General features: G+C 49.1%; 1 protein-coding gene across 2 annotated transcripts; it reads left to right on the top strand.

Annotated features, from left to right (window-relative positions):
* The first annotated feature begins 10,877 nt into the window (after positions 1-10,877).
* Positions 10,878-24,575, top strand: CHIT1 (chitinase 1). Of its 2 annotated transcripts, none has more exons than XM_033196988.1 (11): positions 10,878-10,997; positions 12,026-12,055; positions 14,729-14,930; positions 15,505-15,561; positions 16,944-17,109; positions 17,346-17,470; positions 18,284-18,407; positions 20,761-20,946; positions 21,281-21,394; positions 22,741-22,867; positions 24,404-24,575. In XM_033196988.1, exons 1-11 carry the CDS (start codon positions 10,973-10,975, stop codon positions 24,409-24,411), a joined length of 1,164 nt encoding a protein of 387 aa, XP_033052879.1. In that variant the 5' UTR covers positions 10,878-10,972; the 3' UTR covers positions 24,412-24,575. The 2 variants fall into 2 exon arrangements, with proteins under 2 accessions (XP_033052879.1, XP_033052878.1); XM_033196987.1 differs by lacking the exon at positions 24,404-24,575 and adding an exon at positions 23,470-23,941.
* Positions 24,576-25,257: the final 682 nt, after the last annotated feature.

Raw genomic sequence — 25,257 nt, 5'->3', positions numbered from 1 at the left:
CACAATGAGATACTATCTCACACCAGTCAGGATGGTTATTACTAAAAAGTCAAAAAACAGATGGTGATGAGATTGCAGAGAAAAAGGAGGGCTTTTACACTGTTGGTGGGAGGGTAAATTAGTTCAATCATTCTGGAAGGCAGTGTGGCGATTCCTCAAAGACCTAGAAGCAGAAATATCATTTGACTCAGCAATCTCATTACTGGGTATATACCCAAAAGAATATAAATCATTCTATTATATATGCACACATATGTTCATTGCAGCACTATTCTCAATAGCAAAGACATGGAATCAACTTAAATGCCTGTCAATTATAGACTGGATAAAGAAAATGTGGTACCTATACACCATGGAATACTATGCAACCATTAAAAGGAATAAGATAATGTCCTTTGCAGAGACATGGGTAGAGTTGGAAGCCATTATTCTCAGCAAACTAACACAGGACAGAAAAGCAAACACCACAGGTTCTTACCTATAAGTGGGAGTTGAATGATGAGAACACGTGGACACGTGGGGTAGAGACAACACACATTGGGGTCTGCTGGGGGTGGGGGGCTGGGAGAAGGAGGAGCATCAGGGAGAATAACTAATGGATATTGGGCTTAATACCTAGGTGATGGGATGATCTGTGCAGCAAACCACCATGGCACACGTTTACACAAAAGTTGAAGGAAAAAAAAAAGAGACTCTAAAAAGAAAAGTAGCCTAAAGTGATATCTGAGGAGAAACAGCCAGGGTGAGAATATGAAGTCATGAAAGACAAGGGAAGACTTTCTGCTGAGACAAGAGTGGCTAATAGTGCAGATGATACAGGGAGGTAAAGGAAGATAAGGCTGAGAAGCGACATTTCCAGCTTAATTTTCTGTAAACTGGTTCTACCTTGTTTAGTATTTCTTTAAAAAATAAAGTCAATGTCTTGCAACTTTCTGAATTTTTATCCGGTTATTATGCTGGAGCCTTGTTGATGTAGTGATAAGTTGTTGGAGAGGGCGAGAGTTCTATAATTTTTTTTTTTTTTTAGACGGAGTCTCGCTCTGTTGCCCAGTCTGGAGTGCAATAGCGCGATCTCAGCTCACTGCAACCTCTGCCTCCCGGGTTCAAGTGATTCTCCTGCCTCAGCTCCCTGAGTAGTTGGGATTACAGGCGCGCACCACCATGCCTGGCTAATTTTGTATTTTTAGTAGAGAGAGGGTTTCACCATGTTGGACAGGCTGGTCTTGAACTGCTTACCGCATGATCTACCTGCCTCGGCCTCCCAAAGTGCTGGGATTATAGGCATGAGCCACCGCACCTGGTCGAGAGTTCTATGATCTTATGACTAAATCTCAGTATTTTACTGGACCCGAGTTCCTGGGCCATGACTTTCAAAATAATTTCTTAGCCTTTGTATTTTCTATCCTTACATGATACAGAATGGCTACAGGGGGCTAGTGGATTTTTCCCCAGGTAAGATAAGGCTCTGGTAAAGTAATTGCCCTTGGAGGGCAAGCCTTTGTTATACAAGATGCTCTAGGAATATTTTAAAATATTACTTTCCACCTCCCCCTTATAAAAAAATAACATGAGGATTTTTTTTTCAAGTCTTCAACATGAGAACCTGGTGGACTTCTAGAGGTAAAATCCACAAAACTGTGTCTTTCTCTTTTAGACTGGGCACCCAGGAGTTTTAACTCTCAAGCTAGTCCACTCTCAGCCTCCAGCAATTCATCACTATCACCATTTAAGTATTTCTGCCGGTTTATTAAAAGTTATAGAATCGGTTAGTAAATATATGATCTTTTTTCTTTAAAAGATGAATGAAACAGACAAAGCTTTGACAATGCTGATTTTTAAAAGGGGAACCCTCAAATACCTAGCTATTAGAGAGAGAACTGTAAACAAGTACACAAGAACACAATGTGTAGTGTGTCCTGCCAGGACCAGCCCAGCCCAACCCTGGTCAGACCTTGTGATAACACATCCCATGATGATCTTGGGGAACCCATGGAGAGGAAACAGATTACTTAGAGTCACTCAGTCAGCAGGCAGGGAGTGGGTGGAAGCCCAGAAATAGAACCCTGGGCACAGTCCCTGAGTGGGAGTTGAGAAAACCTAGGGCCAAGATGCCCCTACAAGGGTCTTTTCTTAGACCAGCCTTCCCTGCCTGGGTCCCCAGAGGCCAGGTAGAACCCACCTCTCAGGGACCAGCACACCCTGGCCCAAGCTAAAGCCCCTTACCTTAGCATGTTTAAAACCTTGAGAGATGAGGAGTCTCAACTTCAAAAAGTTTGGGGGAAGATAAGAAAAACTGCAAGGCCCATGGTGGAGACCAAAAATTCTTCCTCCCAGTGAAAAGAAGCTGAGGTGTGAGTGACTCAGGGGGTTGCACTGCTCAGGGGATTTGCTTTTGAGCAATCACTCCAGCCAAAAGCAATGCTTAGCCCTGCAAGCTGTAAACTCCACCGGGACAGGGACTGTGAATTCATCTCAGGGTCCCCAGTGCCTGGCAAGCACCTGTTACCTAGAAAGTGTGCAATGAATAGGCACATTAGAATTTTTTATTTACTTGTGGTAAACACTTAACATGAGATCTACCCTGTTAAATTTTGAAGTATACAATGCAATATAGCTGACTGTAGGGACAGTGTGGTCCAGCAGTTCTCTAGAGCTTATTCATCTTACTTGACTGAAACTTTATGCCCATTGATTAGCATTAAAGTAATTTTTAACAATAAAAGTAATGCATTGTTAATGAGCAGAATATAGTCGTTTGAGGTTAGAAAGTCAGAATCCCTGGCAGCTGCCTACTCTGATTTCTCTGAGTTCCTTCTTTGTTTATTTTGGTCTTTCATGTGGGGACTTTCCTTGAATGTCTGGTGACCAGGCTTTTTCTTCCATATGAGTCAACAGAAGCCCACTGGAAGCTCTAGAGGCTTGGTGGGCTTTCTTATCCAAGGGCCTCACCTTGAGGTGATGGAGAAGAATCCAGCTGTTCTGCTGGGGGCCCTCAAATGTCATTTGAGTTTGGTAGTCTGAGCTTTGGTAACTTTTCTCTTAGGCTGGCCAGCTTTCCTTGAGAGGAATTTTTCAGTCCTCTGCCTGGGGCTCTGGGAGCCTAGTGGGGGAAAAGGCTGGAAGTTCTGAGCATCCCATGTGCAGACTTTCTTTAATTCCTCAGTCCTTTCTCTCAGTCTTCAGTCTAGCACCCTCCCCACCCACCACAGCCCCCCCACCATCCTCTGCTGGGCCAGGTATTACCGAGTCTTCAGTCCCTCTGGACCATCCCCGTATTTAATTGGGATAAAGAAGATCCAGGGGTCCAACAGGTCACCCTCACTTACTGTTGTCAGCTTTAGCCCACTTGTCAGTTTTCTGCGGACTCCCGCACCTTTTCAGGGTCCTTTGGCCTGAGTCCTCTTTTTTCCTGTGGGCTTCCCCACCTGCAGCCTGATCACCAGACATTTGAGGAAAGAGATCACACATGAAAGACCAAGGTTTCAGCTTTTTCAGGTCTGTGAAGCCAATTTCACCTGTTCATTCTGTTTTCGCCTTCCAAACATTTGTTGGCATCTCTTACCAATTTTAGTTTCCTCTTCTATTTGCTTTGTCCTAGTGGATTTACACCACTTTATTCCTTTAACTGTGATTTCAAGGGATTTCAGAAGAGAGTGGAGTTAAATACCTGTGGTCAATCTGCCACATGAAGTGGGCACACCTTGCTTTTTTCCTTTAACAATATATTGAGGACATTTTTGTTTCATTTCAATGAAGTATGGAATTTCAGGCTCCAGGTGGTAACACTTAAGACAGTTTTGGGTTTATGCTATTTTAAGAAATGCTACAATGGGACATTATTATTATACAACAATAATTATGTGTAGAAATAAAGAAAGGAAGAAAAAAGAGAGGGACAGAAAGGAAGGGGGTGAGAAAGAGAGAAGGAGGGGAGGAGGAGGGAAGGAGTTCATGCAGAATGTCAGGTATCTGAAGACAGCAGGTCAGGAAGTGATGTGGGGGTCTGAAAGGGTTGTACTTCCAGTCCTGGCCCACGTTCACCACCTAGGCCTGACCCTCCCCTTCTAGCTCTACTGCCTATTACATGCCAACTGCTTCAGGCTCAAACCTGTTAATAGTGAAAGAAACAGCTACCACTGGGATATGGTTCACTGGAAACAAGTTGACATTTAGACACGCAAGGCCAGAACCCACATGGCCAGAGAGGATTCAAGGTGCTCTCTGTCCCCAGAAAGTGCCCTGACTCCAGGATATGAGTTTCAGCATGACTGAAGCCCACACCAGCCAGCAGCCACTAGCTCCACCTCTGCCTGGGAGCCAGGCCTGTCCAAAGATAACCAAATGGAAAGGGAAGAACCTGAAAGCCTCCACTTTAGCTCTAGAAGGTTTGCAAATTCTCTGGCTTCTCTTTCTTCCATTGCAATGTGGGGAGCATAGCTTCTGCTAGTACATTAAGAGGTCTTAAGGGGTGGTTTGCATTTCTCCCATCAACCAGCTTCTTACTAAGCATTTGACATTGAATTACAAGGGATGTTGAAGAAATAGTATTCAATAATCAACTCATTCAACAGATGTCTATTGAGGTCAGTTCTTTATACAGGCACGTAATTGTTGATGCACAGCAGTGGACAAAGAGACACGGTCCCTGCTCTTGGGGCTTCCAGTCTAGAGAGAGTTATAGACATTAAATACGTAAACTCACAAAATAAATATATAATTGCAAATTAGGATAAGGTCTGGAGAGGAAAAAGAAACACCTTTTCAGGAGAGAGTAGCAGGACTGCTCCGCCATGGAGAAATATGCAGATATAGGGAAGCCTCTTGAGGAGGTGACAGCAGAGACAAGCCCCAGAGGATGAGAAGGAGAAAGAGAACACATCCTAGGCAAAGGGTGCTGTGCCAAGACCCTGAGATTGGAAAGGGCTCGACACACTCATGTTCATGAAATAGAACCGGGGTGCTCAGGGTAGAGTGACCAGCACAAGGCTGAGAGGTAGGCGGGTGGCCTAATGGAAAAACACACAAACTGACTATATTCTCCTACTATTCTCACACTCACTCCCCCTACTTCATTTCTGAGACCAGAGGTGTGGGAATTTCTCTCTACACCCAAACAACTCTCCAGCAGACATCAACAGGGTATCCTATAATTTAATTCCATTCTGACACTATCCATCTGGAGTTAGAGTCAGATCTACAGGCTGAAGGTTCAGTCCCACAAGGTTGCCCCCACTTCAGATGCCAATCACAAGTCCTGGGTGGTGACCCGCACTTTGATCAAGCAGCTTAAAAATTGGGGTTCCCATGACACTCTTCCTCTGCTCTTCCTCTGCTAGAGCAGCTCACGGAACTCAGGGAAACACTTACTTACATTGACCCATTGATTTAAAGGATATTATAAAGGATACAGAGGAGCAGCCAGATGGAAGGGATGTATAGTGCGAGGAAGATGGGAAGGGCTTGGAACTGCCCTGCTCTCTCCATGTATTCAGTAGCCTGGAAGCTCTTTAAACCCCATAGGTCATGGATTTTGTTTGTTTGTTTGTCTGTAGAAAGGGGGTCTCACTATGTTGTTCAGGCTGGTCTCAAACTCCTGAGCTCAAGCAATCCTCCTGCCTCGGCATCCCAAAGTGCTGGGATTATAGGCATAAGCCACTGCACCCAGCCTAGTTAATGGATCTTTATGCAGGCTTCCCCACATAAGCATGATTAATTATTAACTTGGTCTTCAACCCCACTCCCCTTCCCAGAGGATAGGGGGTGGAGATGAAGGTTCCAAGCTTCTCATCAAGGCTTGGTCTTTCTGGTGACCAACACCCCTCCAGATGCCCACAAAGAGGCACCTCATTGGAACAAAAGATGCTCCTAGTACCCAGGAAGTTCCAAGGGCTTAGGAGTTCTGTGTCAAAACTAGGGTCAAAGGCTGAACATTAGAATAAGAGATGCACCTAGAACCCCTATTTCTCAAGAAATTTTAAGGGTTTTAGGAGCTCTGTGCCAGAAACTGGGGACAAAGACCAAATATACATTTCTTATATCACAATATCATAGAGGGCCAGACCATGCAGAGAGGTCACATTAATTAATTAATTAATTCAATAGATATGGATTAAGCACCTACTATGTGTTGGGAAATATTCTGTGTACTAGACAAAGAGGACTAAACAAGAAAAGTCCATCCTATCATGAAGCTTACATTCTAGTGGTAGGAAACAGACACTACATACAAATGATGAATGAATGAATGAATGAATGAATGAATTCAGCTCATGAAAGTACTTAGGAGAAAATAAATCATCAGGACAGAACAGAGAGTGACTTGAGGGGAGGGCGCTACTTTCTATGAGTGGTCAGGAAAAGCGTGAATGAGGAGAAGGAGCCAGCCATGTGAAGACCACAGAGAAGAACATTGTGGGCAGAGGCAATGGCGGGTGCAAAGGTCCTAATGAAAGAACAGACTTGGAGTGTTCAAGAGATAGAGTTAAGGAGTTGCTATTTTATTCTAAGTGGGAGCCATTGCAAGGTCTTAGCAGGAAAGCAACAGGATCTGATTTAAGTTTCTCAAAGTGTACTCTGGCTGCTATGTGGAGAATGGATTGCAGAGGCAAGAGAATTAGGAAGGAAGGCAGGTAGGAGGCTCTTCTGGGGACAGGTGGGAGTTGACGGTTGTTAGGAGGTGAAGGAGATGGAGCAGGAGGCAGGATGTCTAGTAGGTCCTGATCATTGAGGGTGAGGAAAGGGAAGGATCAAGGACACTTCCTAGGTGACTTGGGGACGCAGGTATGTGGTGATGCCTTTCACTGCTAAGGGGAAGAATGGGGTGGGATGTGGGAAGGAGCAGTTAATAAACACTAATTGAAGGCTCCCTGTGTGCTTGGCACTGAGGGACACATAGAGAGGTGTGGGAAGAGGCCCTGCTCTGCCTGGCTGTGGACAGTCCAGCTACAGGGATGAGATGCTCGCATGAAGCAAGAGAGAACGGTGTGGTACCAACCATCAAGATGCAGTCCCATAAGATCTGGCTGCTGTCCTCCCACCTACAAAGCCCTCTCACACATTATCTATTCGATCCACATCATTACCAAATAAGATAGGTAGTATTATCCCCATTTTACAGATGAGAAAACTGAGGCTTGGCGAGACTGTGACTAGCCCCAGTTCAGCCAGCCAGGTTGGATGCAAATCAGCAGAGGCTTTAGAATTTCTCTACAGGCATCTGCTCTGCAGTAGGGTGGGATGGGGACTTGCTTTGAAACCTCATTTTATATCAAGCACACTGGTTTTACTTGGTTTAGGGTTTGGCAGTGGCTGAGAGAGGGGTGGGAGAAGCCAATGGGGCTGGAAAGGAGGGTATACAACTTATGAAAGGAATTTATTGGGGATATCCATTGAGGTACACCCAGTTCTGTCTGTCTCCAAGCCAGGGTTCTTTCTTATTCTGGATTTAAGGAGTTGTTCCAAGATAGCAGAAGGTAGTATGAACAACATTGACTGGAGAAGAGGCAAGGCTTAACTCAGAGTGATCTCTGTAGGACTTGAGGGAAAGGGAGGGCAGCCCCAGGAGGGACATGATTCAGGAGCAAAGGCACGGTGGGCTGTTAATTGAAGTTTGCGGAAGGCATCAGAAGCCTCTCAGTTCTACACATAGGCAATCTGTATTGGTGGCTGGGACCTGCCTACTTAGGTGGGCACTCTGGGTCGGTCACCGGGGACAGCTCCTCCCCAGCTTTGGTGGACATGGGCCTGCCTTCTGCTCCCAGGTCTCAGCCTCCCGGCAGGGACTTATTCCTTGAAATCTTGCAGTTCAGGTCTGGCCATCAGGTGGGCCCAGGATGTGCCCTACCTAGCCTGAGACATACTGTAAAATAAATCCAGGCTGGGAAGGCATTGTACCCCTCTCCTCTCCCTCCAGCCATATCCGGTGCCCTTTTACCCAGAGCCTCTCAGCAGAGATCACCCCCACCTGCCTACCTCAACCAGTGGTTCTCAACCTATAGGACACAGAACTTTTAATGATATCTCACTGTCCCTACATGTATCGTGGGCAGTTTCCTCACAGAGAGGCTCCATCAGTGAGTATCTGGTGTGTTTGTTATAACTTCCTTCCCTTTCTCTCTTTGTCCGGCAACTTGCTTGTTCTCAAAGCTCTGTTCAAGCATCACTCCGCTGGCTTTCCCACCCCGCCCTGGCTGGTGTTTCTCCCTGAGCTCCTTTGCTTCCTGTGCCCTGCTTCATTTACCATGTGTCATTTCTGCTGTATATGGTGTGAGGGACGCAACTTTGATTCTTTCCAGATTGGTAGACAATTAAGTCATTGGCATTTATAAAACATCTTTTTCTTATTCATTTGAACTGCTACCTTCATTGCATACGCCCTCTCCATATATGCTCAGACCTACCTCTGTTTTTCTGTCCTGGTGGCAATTCCACGCTATTTTAATCCCAATGGAATTATAATAAGTTTTGTATAGTGTGTCATCGTCATTACTAGTTTTTTATTTTTAGTTTTAGTTGATAAAAATTGACATTTGTTATGATATTGTTTTCCCGTGCAAGAACATGTTCAGATCCTATTGCAAATTTATATCCTGTGGGTAAGTTTTACAGATTCTACTATTAAACTTATTATTGTTATTAAATTCATTTATAAATATTTTATAGATTTTGACTCTTCTGTGAATCAGACATTTCCTTCACTTCTATTTCTAATTGGTTATTGCTAATATAGAGAAAAGCTATTCATTTTGTATGTTTACCTTAAATCCAGCCATATTATTATTTTTGATCTGTTTTTCTAGAAAACCTAAAGACGATGGGGAATGGGACAGTGTTTGGAGAAACTCAGAACCTGGGCACTGCAGTGCAGGTCCTCCTGGGGACATGAGGCACAGTGAGAAATGCACGAAGTGGACAGGTCAGTTGTGTATATGGAGGTGAGGGTGAGATAAGGAGGCCCCTAACTCTCCAGAGAGGCCTCTCCTCCCCGAGGATCAGGGCCTTCCAGCCCTCACTCCTGCATCCCACTCTCACTCCCCCACCACCAAGGAGCTCAGGCAACTCTGCACATCTCAGGTGACCCTGAACAGCCTCCTTTGCAGGATTCCTGAGAGAAAGGGCTGAACACAACGGAAACAGAAGCCATGACTGCAGCAGGGAAAGGGAGGTCTCAGGGCTGGTCTATCTGGGTGCTGAGGTCCAACCCTCTCAGGGGCCTCAAAGAGGTTACTGGAGCCCTCTGACACCCCCAGGTCAGGCAGAACTGGCAGCACTTGGCAGAACTAGGAATAATGGCAGCCACCATGGAGTGCGTTCCCAAGAGTCCTCTGAGGATTCCCCTTTACAGATGAAGAAACTGGAGTTCAGGGAAATTAAGGAACTCATTTGAGTTTACACAGATAGTAAATGGCAGAGGTGGAATTCAAACCCAGGAACCTAACTGCAGAGCCTGCCACACCCAGTATTCCCACGTGGCCATCCAGGCCATTCATGTTAAGCACACGGGCCAAAGACGGGATCCCCTAGAAACTGCAGAGCTTTCTCAGGGACCCTGGAGTTCATGCATGCACCAGACATTGTCTGCAGACATTACAGAAATATGTCCCCACTTGGGTCCTGTAGTGAATTGAATGGTGACCTCCCCCCGCCCAGCTCCCCGAAGGATAACATCACTTGGAATCTCAGAACGTGACTGTGTTTGGAATAGGGATCTTTGCAAATGTAATGAAGGTAAAGATCTCAAGATGAGATCATCTTGGATTAGAATGTCCTTCTGAGAGACAGAAAGGAGGAGACATACAGAGACACAGAGGGGGAGGGCATGTAAAATGGAGGCAGGCAGACTGGAGTGATGCCGTTGCACACCCAGGAATGCCAGGGGCCATCAGAAGCTGGAAGCTGCCAGGAAGGATTCACCCCTGGAGCCTTTGGAGGGAGCATGGTCCTGCCAGCACCTTGTTTCCAGGCTTCAGGCCTCCAGAACTGTGAGAGAATAAACTTCTGTTGTTTCACACCACTTGGTTGGTGGCCATTTGTTATAGTAGCTCTGGGAAACTGATACAAATGTCCACCATTCTTTTTTTTTTTTTTCTTTGAGACAGAGTGTCTCTCTTGTTGCCCAGGCTGGAGTGCAATGGTGTGATCTCAGCTCACTGCAACCTTCACCTCTCGGGTTCAAGCAATTCTCCTACCTCAGCCTCCTGAGTAGCTGGGATTACAGGCATGTGCCACCACACCTGGTTAGTTTTATATTTTTAGTAGAGATGGGGTTTCTCCATGTTGGTCAGGCTGGTCTCAAATTCCTGACCTCAGGTGATCCACCCACCTCAGCCTCCCAAAGTGCTGGGATTACAGGTGTGAGCCAGCATGCCTGGCCTGAATGTCCACCGTTATTATTCTTCATAAGAAATGTAGGCATTTCAAGTTATTACCAAACTCATAACCACTATTTATCATTATCTATTTTTCTCCATCAATGGATATAATCATGAAAAATAAATTATATTTGCAACCCCATTATCTTCCAGATGGAGAAGCAGTTTGAGAGAGGGCAGCGGAGAAGCAAGAAAGCTGGTCTGGAACCCAGCTGCCTGACTCGTGAGTCATTTCTCTTCCTCCAAAGCCCTATTAAGTCTGGGGCTGCTTATGGTCCTCACCATCTACACAAAGAAAGTCAGGGTCATGTTCATCCATCAGGAGGTTCAGGGCCATCTCCCGCTTTCCTCTGTTTGGCAACACTAAGAGCCACCCTCTGATTGTTCCAGAAAAGCAAGAATTGCTAAAGGCCATTGTGTCAAGTTTGCCCAATTCATGCTATTTGACATCTTACCCTGCCCCACCCTGCTCCCACCCCTCCTCCCGCTAGTGCCCCTGATTGCAACACTCCTGTCTGGGGTGGGACAGGGTGGCCAGTTAAAAGCAGAGCAGGACCTGGAATGCTGGTTCATATGGGCTGAGCCTGCCGCTGAGCTGCATCATGGTGCGGTCTGTGGTCTGGGCAGGTGAGCTGTCAGGGATAGTGGGCTGGGTCTCGGAGCTGTGGGGAGGTGGGGATGTGCATGTCCAGGGACCTCTTGCTACCCTTTGCAAGGAAGCAGGGCGACTCAGGAGAACTCCAGAGGGTCATTTTATCCCTCTCCATGCCTCCTGGTTTGCAGCCCCTTAATTACCTTTCCTGTGGGCTCCCCCTTAGGCTCTTTCAACCCAAGAGAATTCGTGTTGCAAGGGAAGGCTTTTCTCAACAGGCTGAAGATGACTTGACTTTCTTCTTTCTGTCCTGAAAGCCCAGAGTCAATGAGGCCCCTGCACTGGGTCTTTGTGTCTTTCCCATGTTCTTACGTCCCTCCTGTTGGCCTTATCCAAGAAGCACCCACTGCCAAGAGCCTCTTCTCCAACCTCATATTGGCTGTCCTGCAAGAAGGCAGCCTGGGGCCAGGACCCTGGGCATGCTTGCAAATTTTCATGCAGGTTCTATTAGGTTGACAGAGAAGTCCAAGGTCACCAGGTGAAAGAGATCTCTTTGAAGGAGTCCTGTCAAGCCCTAGGTCTCCAAGGCTGTGGATGCCTGCTACAGCCAGGCGGCGGAGAGGCAGCAGGAAGCATAAACGATGGCAGCAGAGGCACAGGCCCTCCCCAGGAGATGATCTCTCCCTGTGCAGCCCTTCCAGATTGGTTCTTTCTAGCCCCAGAACAGGTTTTCTTCTTGTTCCGAAAGAGAAGCAGTCTCTCTGAATAACTCACAAGTCAGCGGTTTTTCCACAGGCTTCCTGAATCCACACTGCCCTTTACTGAGGCATAGAAAGGGGGCAGCCTCAGCCCAGAGAGCCATCCCAGGCCAGGAAGGGACCCCCATGGTCTGGCCTGCATGAAGGGATGGGCACAGTGCCCTCCTGGGTCCCTTCTGGAAGGAGAAAGCTTGATTCGTATGAAATCAGCCCTCCCTGACCACCTCCTGTGCTTCCGTAGCTGTGGGGCCTGGGAAGGTGAGAATGGTGGCATAACTCTGGCCTTCTCTCTTGTGTTGCTCCAGGTTTCATGGTCCTGCTGATGATCCCATGGGGTAAGTGGCCTCTTTCTTGGAGCTAGCTCTTGAATCCCTTAGCCCCTTCCCTGGGCTTTGCTTCATGTCCCAACACACTTTCCTGGCCACACCTCCCCAAGAGCTCCAGATTTCAGTAGTGACTCTCTTCCAAAGCTCAGACCCTGCAAATGTCCCCATCCCCTAGTTGCCCTCCCAGGAAGGCTCTTGCCTCCTTATCCACTAGCTGAGCTCCTGCACATGCGTGGGGCCAGCTTGCACATCAGCTCTCTCAGGGCTTTCCTTTCCTGGGGTCGCTGGGTCCCTCCTCTGCACTCTGTGCTCTTGCAGCAACTGTGTATTTTACAGCACATTTTGCACTGCCTCTCATTATTGGCTCAGATGTCTCTCTGCACCAGACTCCAAGTTGCTGGGGGTAAGGAACCTTAGTCTCATCTGGCTCAGCATCCCCAGCCCCTTAGCTCCGCGAGGATAACACACTGCTTCTGATTTGTTGAACTGATCAGATGTGGAGCTTGAGAGAGGCAGGAGGGAGCTCCTTGTTGTGTCAAATGGAAAAGAGACCTTGGGAGACCTTCAGCAACTCGGACTCCTGGTCCCCCTCTTGCCCCACCCCATTCCCTGGGCATCAGCCGCCTGGGAATGCTGGCCTCTCAGACCTTGTCCTGTGACTGTGCCTCTCACACTGGGCTGTGGCATTGGACGTACATTTCCGTCTCAGCCTCATAGGAGGGAACAGCCGTGGACACAGATACAGCAAACATGGGGAAGATGAGAGGTGGGAGATTTCTCAAAAAGCTTTAGTCCAGGCTACTTCTGGGCTTTCTGCAGTATAGTAATAATGTAGGACTTTGTGTGAACTAAGGGTTAATAAACGCAAAACACCTAGAACAGAGCTTCTTCCATGCAGTGTTCCTCCGAGTGTTTTATATGTATTAACTTTAGCCCACACGGGGGTCGTGTGACACACATTATGGGAGGTCCAATGGCCTCCCTGTTTCACACAGCAGGAAGCTGAGTCACACAGTGAGTAAATTGCAAAGTTGGGATTTCAACCCAGACACTGACATGCCAGAGTCCCTGCTGTTAACCACTGCACTTTATTTTCTCCATAGTACAGAAATTCATAACAATATTTGATATGCGACAGCATGACATGACAGAAAAAGAGCTTCCTGGCTCCTTCCTACGTGGCCTGGAGGATGAGTTCTCTGGGTTCATCCCCTCCTTCCTCTCTTTTGCTTTGGGCAGTTCACCAGTTCTCCTGTATCACTGCAGGCTGTGCCCCAGCCCCACCAGCAAGCTGCACTCCAGGGTGACCCCTGGTTAGAAACAGTGACAGCTCCAGAGCCACGTGTATGCCCAGGATCAGCCCTCTATGCTCTTGGGTTCTCGTTGAGGCCTGCCTGAGTGCTCTCTTCCCGAAACTCTCCTATAGACACTTTGCACCCTTCCTCTTCCTCGCCCCCTCCCTGTCCATGTGGGCATTGGAGGGGGTACAGAGAGACCCTGCTGGGGAAAAGGGAAGTCCCAGGTTCTAGACACCAGCCACAGACACGATCCAGTCCAAACTCACCGCTCCATCAAGATCTTGGCATAAAATGTTGGCTCACACGAACCACACCGTCATAGATTGAGAGACTGGAAGAGACCCCAGAGACCACACAGTCATTATCAGATGGGGACAGGATTGAAAATGAGTTGGACCCAAAGTCTATTTTTGGCAGATGCTGGAATGAAGACTAGCATTCTTGCTTCCTGGTGTCCTGGTCAACCCTGCACAGGGCTGATCTCAGTGGGGGTCATCACCACCAGGCCCTCCCTGGGAACAGACCATCCTGCCCCCTGCAAAGTCTTTTCACACACTGTAGGGTACTCTAGAGACAAGTAACCTATAGTGTGTGGGGTACTTAGAGACAAGATGCCTTCTCCTAGATAAAATTAGCTCTTTATTAGAATCTCAGCAGTGATATTGATAAACATAGATTATCTACAAGGGATAACAAGCAAATGCAAATGGCTTTAATGCAAGACTAAAGAAACATAAACCCAGGCCTGTAACTGGGGCCTCCTCTCTGCTACTTATCGGTTTGCATTTTAATGAAGTATTCTGAGGTATTCCAAACCGTTTTGGAAAGTTCTGCCTGCCTTCCTTCTACAGATGAGCATGCCATGTCTAATTCCCTCTGGGCCTCATGCTGGGGCTGCCTGGGGCTACCTTCTTTCAGGTTTCGGGGCCTGGAGGGGAGACCCTAACTGGGGGTAGGGAGACCAGCCTGCCAGACCCTAGTCCTGGGAGCTCAGACTCTGAGACTAGCAACTTTTAAGGATGTCAAGGAGTCACGAGGCTTAGGTCACAGCACGGCTGCTCTGCCCTCTTAGCAGCTGTGCTGATGAGGACGGGCCCCAAGCTCGTGAGCCTCAGCTTGCTTCCTGGGAAAACAAGTCTTGGAAGATGATGGCCCTGCCCACTCAGTGTTCTGAGGATCCCATGTCTGGCCTCTGAAAATGCTTTCCCAACTGCAAGGCTCCACCCACACAAAAGCAAATGCCATTTCTGCCTGTCGCGTCCCTCCACTGACTCCAGGTGTAGAAGAGGGAGGTCCAAGGACATTGCCTGCCCCAGACGGAGGGTGACAAGTCCCCAGAAGGCCCTGCTGACAGCTATCTCTTTTCTTTACTCCAACGGGCCAGGTTCTGCTGCAAAACTGGTCTGCTACTTCACCAACTGGGCCCAGTACAGACAGGGGGAGGCTCGCTTCCTGCCCAAGGACGTGGACCCCAGCCTTTGCACCCACCTCATCTACGCCTTCGCTGGCATGACCAACCACCAGCTGAGCACCGTTGAGTGGAATGACGAGACTCTCTACCAGGAGTTCAATGGCCTGAAGAAGATGTGAGCCAAAGCAGAGGAGCAGGGTGGGTGGGGTGTGGTGGGGGGATAGACAACCTCCTGCCAGAGCCAGGCACCTCCCCAGAACTAAGGACCTGGCGCAGACCCACTGTGTGGCTTTGGGCAAGTCGTATCACCTCTCTGGGCTCTCCTGTGCTTAATGAAAGAGGTAGGGGTTGCTTAGGGGATCCCAAAGGGCCCTTCCAGTTTAGGTCTAAGTGGGATCGGGATTGTGAGACTTTCTGTCTCCCATGAAGGCCCTTCCTCATTGTGAAATGGATCCACCCTTCAGCCCCAGTGTTCTGGGTACTTCACAAAGCCTCTTGAGAATCTGCCCCAATCCTTGCTTCCTGAGCCCACGCAGCGGTGTCTCCCCGGTTAGACAGGTGGTTCTGGGAGTCAGGAACGTGACTTCCCTTTTCCAATCTACAACTGTCCCCAGAATGCTAGTACAGGTTCTGTGCATAGACACTTTGACACGTCCCCACCCTTGTTGTTCCTCCCCATGGTAACATCCCTGCCAGGGAACCCTGAGAGCTGGCAGAGTAAATCCAGCTGTGTCTCCTGTCTTTCCCAGGAATCCCAAGCTGAAGACCCTGTTAGCCATCGGAGGCTGGAATTTCGGCACTCAGAGGTTAGTTGACTGTGGTCACCTGTGTGGTAAAGTTCCTGGATGAGAACCTGGTGCACTCACCAGAGGGAGCCCCGGCCAGAGGGAGCCCTGGTCAGGGAATCAGGCCTGGCTGAGATGTGGTCAGGGGAAAGGGGAGGGGAGCTGAACTCTGGGGGCTGAATTTCCTTCTGGATTCTTGGCACCCCAGCAGGAGGGCAGCACAGTGAGCTTCATTCCAGGCTGTTTCAGATCCAGTCTTGCCAGAAGCACAGGTCTAAACACAGCAGAGGGCTCAGACCTCTCCAGGCATTAGTCTCTTCTTCCATGAAGTGAGAAGAGGGAGGGTCCCAACTAATCCTGACAACATGCAGTGTCTATGTTTTCTGAGCTCAGAAATGGGTTATCTTGTTCCAGAGAGAATGTTTATTCCACTTCTGTGTATAAAAGGTAATCTGTGAGATTGAGCCTGGGTACCAAAGTATTGGCATTTGGGGGACATTTTTTAATGATTTATGGAGATAATGGAATGGAGTATTTGAAACTTGGTGTTTTCTAGAAAATCCAGAATATATGGCTCCTGAAGCTCTAAACAGTCTTTCTAAAACTTTTTTGGATCATGAACCCTTTTGGGAATCTGATGAAAGTTGTAACTCATCTTCCAGAATAATACTTATATACAGATTGTTTATTGAAATGCAGGAGTTTTTAACCTGGTGTCCCCAGACTAAATTAATAAAAATAAAATAGGATCAATCTGTAAAGGACTTGAGACCCCAAGAAGTTCAGGGACTTCCCACTAAGGAAGGAAGATGTGGAGAGGTGGTTCTTGAGGCAGCGTGGGGATTTTGACGAGCTCCAGACTAGTAATAGTAATAAAAACACAAAGCACTCTACAGGTGTGAGCTAGAGGAAAGATGACCAGGTTAACCTGCCAGGAAACTAAAACAGTGGGCTCCCCAGGTCTTTACTAACCTTAGTAAAGCAATTAGAGAAATTCTAATTAGAGAAAAATCCTAATTAGAGAAAAACTAGTTTCTCTAATTCCTCTTTTTTTTAAACCTTCATTCCGAGGGTGTCAACTAGCTCTGATTCGGGGTGGGACAATTCAGGGGCTTGGAGGGAGCCTCTGGAGGGAATTTTGGGAAAGGCTTCTAGGGCATCCATGAGCCCCTGGTGGTGTTGATGTTCGGGGGTAGAAAGCGCTCTGGATGGTCCCCTTTCCTCAACCCAGATCATAACTCACCAGCAAATATCCCTGCAGCCTCTGAAGAAGCCCTCCCAGCACCCCTCCCGGCCCAGACACAGAGACACACTGTCCTGAGTGTTTTCTCGCCTGTCTCTGAGTGAGAGTGGCCTCCTGTTTGGTCCAAGGCAGGCCCTTACTCCCCGTCATTACCTCACAGGTTCACAGATATGGTAGCCACGGCCAACAACCGTCAGACCTTCGTCAACTCAGCCATCAGGTTTCTGCGCAAATACGGCTTTGATGGCCTTGACCTTGACTGGGAGTACCCAGGAAGCCGGGGAAGCCCTGCCATAGACAAGGAACGCTTCACAGCCCTGGTGCAGGTACCGCTGGGTGGGGCAGGGATCACCCCGTCTGCACAGGGACCCAGAGCTGGAGCCCCCACAGCACATATGAGGGCTGCTCTGCCCCCAGAGCCAGCTGCTTCACGTATCTGTGTGGCACAGATCAGCCCTGTGGTCAGCTCTCAGACTTCTACCAGTGAACATCTACCTGGGGCTCACAGGGGCTGCCTGCCTGGTGCGTGCCCGTGTGTTGACTCTGAGCTCCACTCCCACAGGACTTGGCCAATGCCTTCCAGCAGGAAGCCCAGACCTCAGGGAAGGAATGCCTCCTTCTGAGTGCAGCGGTTCCAGCTGGGCAGACCTATGTGGATGCTGGATATGAGGTGGACAAAATCACCAGGTGAGTCTCAGGCAGATGGCTTGGAACCGTGCTCTCGGAAGGAGGAGAGGCCAAGGGCAGACTGAGCTTTCCCAGGGGTAGAGCGGGTGTTCACCTACAAGGCATTTAGAAAGTCCCATCCTTACACCAAAACAAAAGCAGACAGTTCCCTGATTTTGTACTCAGGGTAAAACGAAGACACATCCAGAAAGGCTTTGCTTAGTGTTTGCTGCTGCCCTGTTCCAGATCCTTCATTTTGGATCTCTGCCCTCTTCCTTGGGAACTCATTCTTAAGGTGAAAATGCCCCTGAGCAGGTAGTGAAGCCATTGTCTTCAAGAAAATGTGTTTTCTGGATCCTTGCTCCTCAAAGTACAGCATGTGGACTCGCAGCCCCCACAACAACCAGGTGCTCGTTAGAATTACGGACTCTCAGACCCCACCCCAGGCCTTCTGAAGAAGAACCTTCATTTTAATGAGATTCCTGGGTGATCTGTGTGCACACTGAAGTGGAAGAAACCCTGAGCTAGAGTTTCCTCCAAAATAGCAATGTAGCAGGAGTTTTCTTGAGTGGAATAGGGAGGGCCTGGGGGTGCTGAGGGGACAGTGGGGTGAGGATGACAAGTTTGAATGAGAATGAGAATAGCCTCCATAAGGGGGCTGGCTGGGACAGCTGTCTGGGTCATCTTCTGCAGAGCCAGGTGAGCCTGCCACCTTTGCCTCTGACCCCAGTGGTTCCTCCCTAGGCCATGCACTGAGGGGGTAGGAGTAAGAAAGAAGGGCTCCCCTCACTCCCAATCCCTTGTTCCTCACCTCCTCTTCCATGCCTCCTGCAGGAACCTGGATTTTGTCAACCTTATGGCCTATGACTTCCATGGCTCTTGGGAGAAGGTCACAGGACATAACAGCCCCCTCTACAAGAGGCAAGAGGAGAGTGGTGCAGCGGCCAGCCTCAACGTGGTACGTGTGGCGGGAGGGCTGAGACAGGACTCCCCTGTCCAGCAGGCCCTGTCTGGTGGCTTCTTTTGAGCCCCAAGGCCCTCATAGGAAAAAAGACACAGGGCACTGAGAAGCCAGAAGCTTTTTCGTTTCTTTGCTTGCTTGTTTTCTTCTATTTTCCTGGTCCCTGCCCCTACTGAGGGGAAACCTCACTTCTGTGGAGCATCTTGGCTGATGGTAGACACAGCAAACCAATTTGATGACAAACAAATGACCAATGGGGAAGCCCACTTTGAGCTTGAGTCTCCAGCCAGCAGGCCTGCTGCTTCCCTCACACACCTCCACCCCATTTCCTTCATGACAGTGGGCAGACTTGTGCTCCACGGTCACACTGGTTGACCTTCTGGAAGGCGCTTTCAGGGGTAGGAGCTTTCCCAAGTTGATAACATCTCCACGGATGTCACTAAGGATGGAAGCACCCCCAGCACCTGCAAAGGGCGGCCTTCGTTTTTAGACTAGGGTAGGTTGGGGTTTCCTAACTTTTCCTCATTGAGCAATCAAGACACTTTTAATTTTTTAAATTTTATTTACTCTTAAGAGATAGAGTCTTGCTCTGTCACCAAGATGGGCGTGCAGTGGCATGATCATAGCTCACTGCAGCTTCATCCTCCCAGGCTTAAGCGATCCTCCTGCCCCAGCCTTCTGAGTAACTGGAATCACTATGACCAGCTAATTTTTTTTAAATTTGTAGAGATGGAGTCTTGCTATATGCCCAGGATGGTCTCAAACTCCTGCCCTCAAGCAATCCTCCTGCCTCAGTGTCCCAAAGCATTGGAATTATAGGCATGAGCCAACATGCTCAGCCTAGATCCTCTTTATAAGCCCTCTCTATATCTTAAAATATAGAGAGGGTTTATAAAACCCTATAGAGAGGGCTTATAATAACTATATTATTTTTCTTTCTTAAAACAAGCAAAACCAAACAACAAAGAGAAAGCCCTAAATTAAAGTGCTTTTTACTTTTGGAGAGCCCACATCTCTGTATATCAGCTGGAGTGGGACATCTTTGACTTTCTGGCTCTTTCATGAATGAAGAGCACCTCTTTTAACCAGTGAGCCAGGCACCCACATTTCACACTGAGCCTGGCCTCTCCATCCCCGTCTGGAAGACTGTGTGAGTTTTGGAGGAAACTGTATCCCTGTGCCAGTGGGGAGACACAGAAAGAAAGACATTCAGCTGAGAGGTGAGTGGGGTTGGAGTCCCTCCAGCACCCTGCTCTCCACACTGTGTACCTTGAATCCACTGAGGAATGGAGGCCATCTTATTCCTACAAAGAGGCCTTCTACTCACCACACGATGTGCCCGGGGATTGCTTCTAGCCAGAGGGGTGACTTTTCCCAACTTGCACAAAAGTGCTATAACAGATCAGGAGAAGCCCCGACTTCTGCCTTCAGAAAGCACCAGTCTGATCAAAGATAAGTCGTATAGATGGACAAAAAGAAATATATTTAAATAAATGTAGTGAAAGCTGTTCTTTATCTAAGTGCTAAGTGGGCTCAGAGTAACTAGACCTGACAAAACTAGGGCAACTTCTGGGGGAAAGTGAACCCTACTCTTGGCTCAAGGAATGAGGCTTCATTATTCATTAATTTTTCACACTCATATTGGGTACCTTCTCCCGTCACAGGCCTGGGGGTGTTACATCAAATAATACATAACCGGGAGAAGGCCTTATTCAGAGGTGGGTAAGGAAGCCTTTGTTCCATCTGAGCACCAGGTGTCATTCCAGGCACTGGGGATACAGAGATAAATAAAGCAGACCCAAATCCCTGCTTTTGTACTCAGGATAAAACTAAGACAACAATCATGATAACAATGATGACCATAGTGACCCTTTATTGCGTTGTGCTGACCTTTTGCATGCATTATAACCTTTAATTCTCACAATGCCCTAAGAGATGGATATTTTCCTTATTCCCATGTTACAGACAGAACACCAAGGCTCAGTGAGGTTAAATAAGCTGCTGAGTAAGGCGGGGATCTGTGTCTGCCTTGTTCACGGGTGTGTCTGAAGCACCATGGACAGCGCCTGGCACACAGTGGGCCATCAGTACACATTGGTTCAGTGAATGGTTGTCTGCATCCGAAGCCCATGCTCTGTGGTTATCATGCCATGCAGCTTCTTCACTGGGGTCACGGGTCTGAGGCAGGCTCTAAAGAAGGTGGGGTAGGGCTGGAATACTAACGAAGGCCTTTGGGGCTCCAGTGGAGGAGCCCCTGGCCTCCTAGTTCTGTCTCTGGATCCCCCAGACTTACACAATCAGAACCAGGCCGAGGGCTGAGGAAATTAACCCTGCCCTCTTCTGCCACCAGGATGCTGCTGTGCAACAGTGGCTGCAGAAGGGGACCCCTGCCAGCAAGCTGATCCTTGGCATGCCTACCTATGGACGCTCCTTCACCCTGGCCTCCTCGTCAGACACCAGAGTGGGGGCCCCAGCCACAGGGTCTGGCACTCCTGGCCCCTTCACCAAGGAAGGAGGGATGTTGGCCTACTATGAGGTAGGAAAACTCATAACCACCCTGGGTACTGTGGGGGTCAGGAGGTGCCTGAGAGAGCAGAGGGTTCCTTCTCCCACTGTTTCTGAGTAAGGACGCCAGGTACAGAGAATTCTGGCCAGGTAAATTCCATACCATCCATACTGTCTTGAATTTATCCTTAAGCCCAGGTGCCTCAAGCTGAGTTCAGCGTTCTAGGTCACTGCAAAGAACATCCTGATTCTCCAGGCTTCCTCAGACAGAAATTTTCCAATCTCTAGTCTCCTCCTGGTGAGGAAGGGAAGGTGCATGCAAGAGCCTCCCTCCTCCTCCCCAGTGCTGCCTTCTGCTCCCACAGGTCTGCTCCTGGAAGGGGGCCACCAAACAGAGAATCCAGGACCAGGAGGTGCCCTACATCTTCCGGGACAACCAGTGGGTGGGCTTTGATGATGTGGAGAGCTTCAAAACCAAGGTGAGGCCCAGCTCTGCTGGCAGGGGGGTGGTCCTGAGTGAACAAGGCCTGTCAATGACATGGAATGAGGGCAGTTCAGGACCTCAAGGGTGAGTCTCCTTTAAATGTCCCAACATTTCATAAATCTCCACGTGATAGTATTTTGTACTTTTACTACCTATTGACTCACAAAAGACAAAATTACAAAAAATTGCTCTACATTTAGTAGCACCCTGGAAAGGATTTCTAAATACTATACAAATTCTAGAGACATATGAAGAGGAGAATTACACATGGTGAGGCATATAGCTTTATTCAGCCCATTGGCAATAGCTGGTGCATGTTCAAATTACAGATCTTTTGCTTTACTTATAGGACCCCCTTCTCCTGCCCAGTATTGGTGGCCTGAAGAGTTAGTGCATTTACCTGGTTTCATGCCACTCTCCCCTATGAAACTGTTAGCTCCTGAAGATGGATGCTTCACTAGTTTATCTGTACATCCCACATCAGTTATCATGTGTGGTTGACAGCGGCAGCTTCTAGAGGTGGAGAATTGCAGGGGGCCACGATCCTGGCTGGGGAGATGGGAGAAGGGGTCACGGTGGAAGGGTGTTTCAGGGAAGTCCTAAAGCATAGAAGGTGGCCGTTCTTAGGGGTGAGGGAACAGGCAACAGTACAAGCAAAGACGTGGGTGTGAAGCAAGTAGAGGCTGGACTCTGAGAACAAAGTGTAGGCCCACATAGCTGGATCCCCCAAGCAGGGCAGGTAGAGGAAGGGAGCTAGCTGAAAGGGAGGCTGGGGCCAGCAAGGGATCAAGCACCGTGGCCCCCTGGCAGGGTTAGAGGACAGAGAATCCCACTCCGAGGAAACACAGTCATACACTCAGGAAGCCTCAGGAATCTGGTGGAGGGAAGATGGCTCTCAGGGAAGACAAAGACATGAAGACAGAGAAGCAAGCCTTGATTGAGATCTTTTGGAAATCTGAGTTGTTCCCTACGGTAACTGAACTTACCTTGACCAGCATACGGTACCCTTAAATAAAGCAGCTCAGCCCACACATGACCAAGCTGTGAAGGGTTCCCACTTCCGGAGGTGCACACATCTGACACTGTTCTTCCCGGCGCACCCGCCCCACCCCAGGTCATGCTTATGTTAAGACAAGGAGACTGCAAAATGACTGATGTCCAAGCAGCATGAGGACTCAGCACTCAAGCTCCCAGCCCAGGGCTGTCTCCAGAACCTGCAGCCACTCACAGGCCCGAGGCTGCTGGAGAAAAAAGGGCCCTGTCCAGATGAGGTAGCCAGGCTCTGGGGCTGGCCGGGCTAGGCTTCCCCGGGCTCCTCCACTGCATCCCCTCCCTGCACAGGTCAGCTATCTGAAGCAGAAGGGACTGGGCGGGGCGATGGTCTGGGCACTGGATTTAGATGACTTTGCCGGCTTCTCCTGCGACCAGGGCCGATACCCTCTCATCCAGACGTTGCGGCGGGAACTGAGTAAGTAAGGTACCCGGGGCCAGTGGCAGAATTTGGAGGTGGGGTATGAACACAGCTCCATGCATCCAATGAACTGTAGGTCCTGGGTCCTTCTGAGGAAGTGACTTTGCCCCAATACTGTAATTTCCCAAGCTTCATGCACCCCTAGGAGCTAAGGAAACTGTCAAAACAATTTTCCTTTTTGCGCTTTCTCTTCCTGGTTGTAGCAATGCCTGCCCAGGGTGTTGTAACCGTGGCTTCCCTCCAGAGGGCCCCCAACCTGGGAGCAGCAGCTTGTTCCTCTCTTATCTGGGAGAAAGCCTCCCCTTAGCCTGCAGCGTGTCACCCCCACCTGCCCTCAGCAGTATATGGTTGTGCTTGCAGATGGGTAAAGACTTAACTGCCTGTCACATGTGTAGCCAGGTGTTGTCTGTGGCACTGTGCTTCAGCTGTAGGTATGGCTGTTGTCTGGCTGTTCTCTGCCTGGAGTACCTGGCTGTACTCAGCCTGTAGGGCATATGGTGCTGGGCTGCTGCCTGCCAATGGTTGCTGCCTGTGTGCTCTGCCTGTGGGTTTGGGATCTCTTAAGAGGAGCCTTGGTTGAATCTTCACTGTCTTCCCAGGTCTTCCATACGTGCCTTCAGGCACACCAGAGCTTGAAGTTCCAACACCAGGTCAGCCCTCTGAACCTGAGCATGGCCCCAGCCCTGGACAAGACATGTTCTGCCAGGGCAAAGCTGATGGGCTCTATCCCAACCCTCGGGAACAGTCCAGCTTCTACAGCTGTGCAGGGGGGCGGCTGTTCCAGCAGAGCTGCCCGACAGGCCTGGTGTTCAGCTCCTCCTGCAAATGCTGCACCTGGAATTGAGTTCCTAAGGCCCCTCCAGTCCCAGCTTCGAGGCTGGGCCCAGGATCACTCTACAGCCTGCCTCCTGCGTTTTCCCTGTGGGCTGCAATCTGGCTCCTGCAGATCTCTCTGTGGTCTTCCTTTATCCAGGCTTTCTGCTCTCAGCCCTGCCTTCCTTTTTTCTGGGTCTCCTGGGCTGCCCCTTTCACTTGCAAAATAAATCTTTGGTTTGTGCCCCTCTCCCCAAAGATGTGGTGACTTAAGAGGCTCTAAGCACACTGTTGACTCCAAAACATCCGCAGGTCAGAGCCAGGTGGGAAGGTGGTCCGTGCAGGATGTGTCAGGCCCTGTGGCAGGTCTTGCCTCATGAGTCCATATGCCAGTGGGTGGTTTCCAGTACACAGGTGATGGCAGCCAGAGCAAGGCCCCAAGTGCAACACGTTCTTTGGTTATTGGCTCAGAAGCCTGGAAAATGGAGCTTCTGCTGACCTTCACGCAGGTGTTATTCCCAAAATGCCACTAGATGGCAGCAGAGAACTTTTCCCTGATTTAAGTGCTCTGCGAGCACTTAACATTACAGTAAGAATTCGGACCCCTGGTACTCAGCCGTCTTCGGGATAAATCCTGTTTGGGCCCTTTGCAGGCCCTATCTCACCTACTGTCCCCGTTCGCCAGATGAAGAAGAAACAATGATTATTCTGACTTTACAGGCATTTAAACTGAAGACTGATTCCAACCAATTCTGAGTCCAGAACCAAGGCCTGAAACGGGCCAGAGAGCATGCACATGGCGTCCTGGTTAGATAAAGTCATCCCAACATTCCTGGCTGCTTTGGGCTGCACCTTGATCATTCTGTTTGAAGAAAATCTGCACAAAGCCTAATGATCCAGCCTGTTATTCGCTCCAAACTGGTTTCTGGGTGGGACTTGGGAAGGCAGCTGGGGATTGGGACAGGTGAGATGAGGGGGAGGCGGTTTGGCCCCCCACGTGAGTACACCCAGCACCAGAGCACCAGTGCCCTCGTCACTGCGGCAGCCTGCCTGTCCACGGGCATTATGAAACCTGCTTTCCTCAGTCCAGAGCACAAGCTGCTGGAGCACTTGCTCCGCCCCCTGAGGTCTCAATTAAGGGATAGCCAACCACATCCCAACCAGCTGTTCAGAGTGGAGTCCAGGTGCAGGGGTGACTTCCGGCTTGCTGCACTCCAGCTGTGTGACTTCAGGCAAAGAAGCGGAGCCTCAGTCCTCTGCTGTAGGATGGGAGAACTGTGAGGAGTCAGTGAAGTCGTGCACACCTACCCTATGATCAGTGCTCATTCCCTCCCTCCCTCTTCCCTTCTCAGCCCTTCTTCGTCTTCTCTGAGCTGGATATGTCAAGAATTTAGCAAATACTGTAGTCTCCTTTTAGCAGAATGTGCCCTTCTACAAGCATCCAAATAACCAAAGTCCTCCCTGAGTACACAGTCTTACACCTGCACTAGTCTTACCCTCAGGAAAGCATTAGCCACAGCCTCTCTGTGGTCTTCATATCCACCCTGCTCCTCTGCAAACTCATGGCCACTCCC

Source organism: Trachypithecus francoisi, unplaced genomic scaffold (genome assembly GCF_009764315.1).
Source record: "Trachypithecus francoisi isolate TF-2019V2 unplaced genomic scaffold, Tfra_2.0 Lachesis_group5, whole genome shotgun sequence".
Taxonomy (NCBI): domain Eukaryota; kingdom Metazoa; phylum Chordata; class Mammalia; order Primates; family Cercopithecidae; genus Trachypithecus; species Trachypithecus francoisi.
The sequence above is the reverse complement of the archived record's forward strand: the minus strand, read 5'-3'. Positions and strand labels throughout refer to the sequence as shown.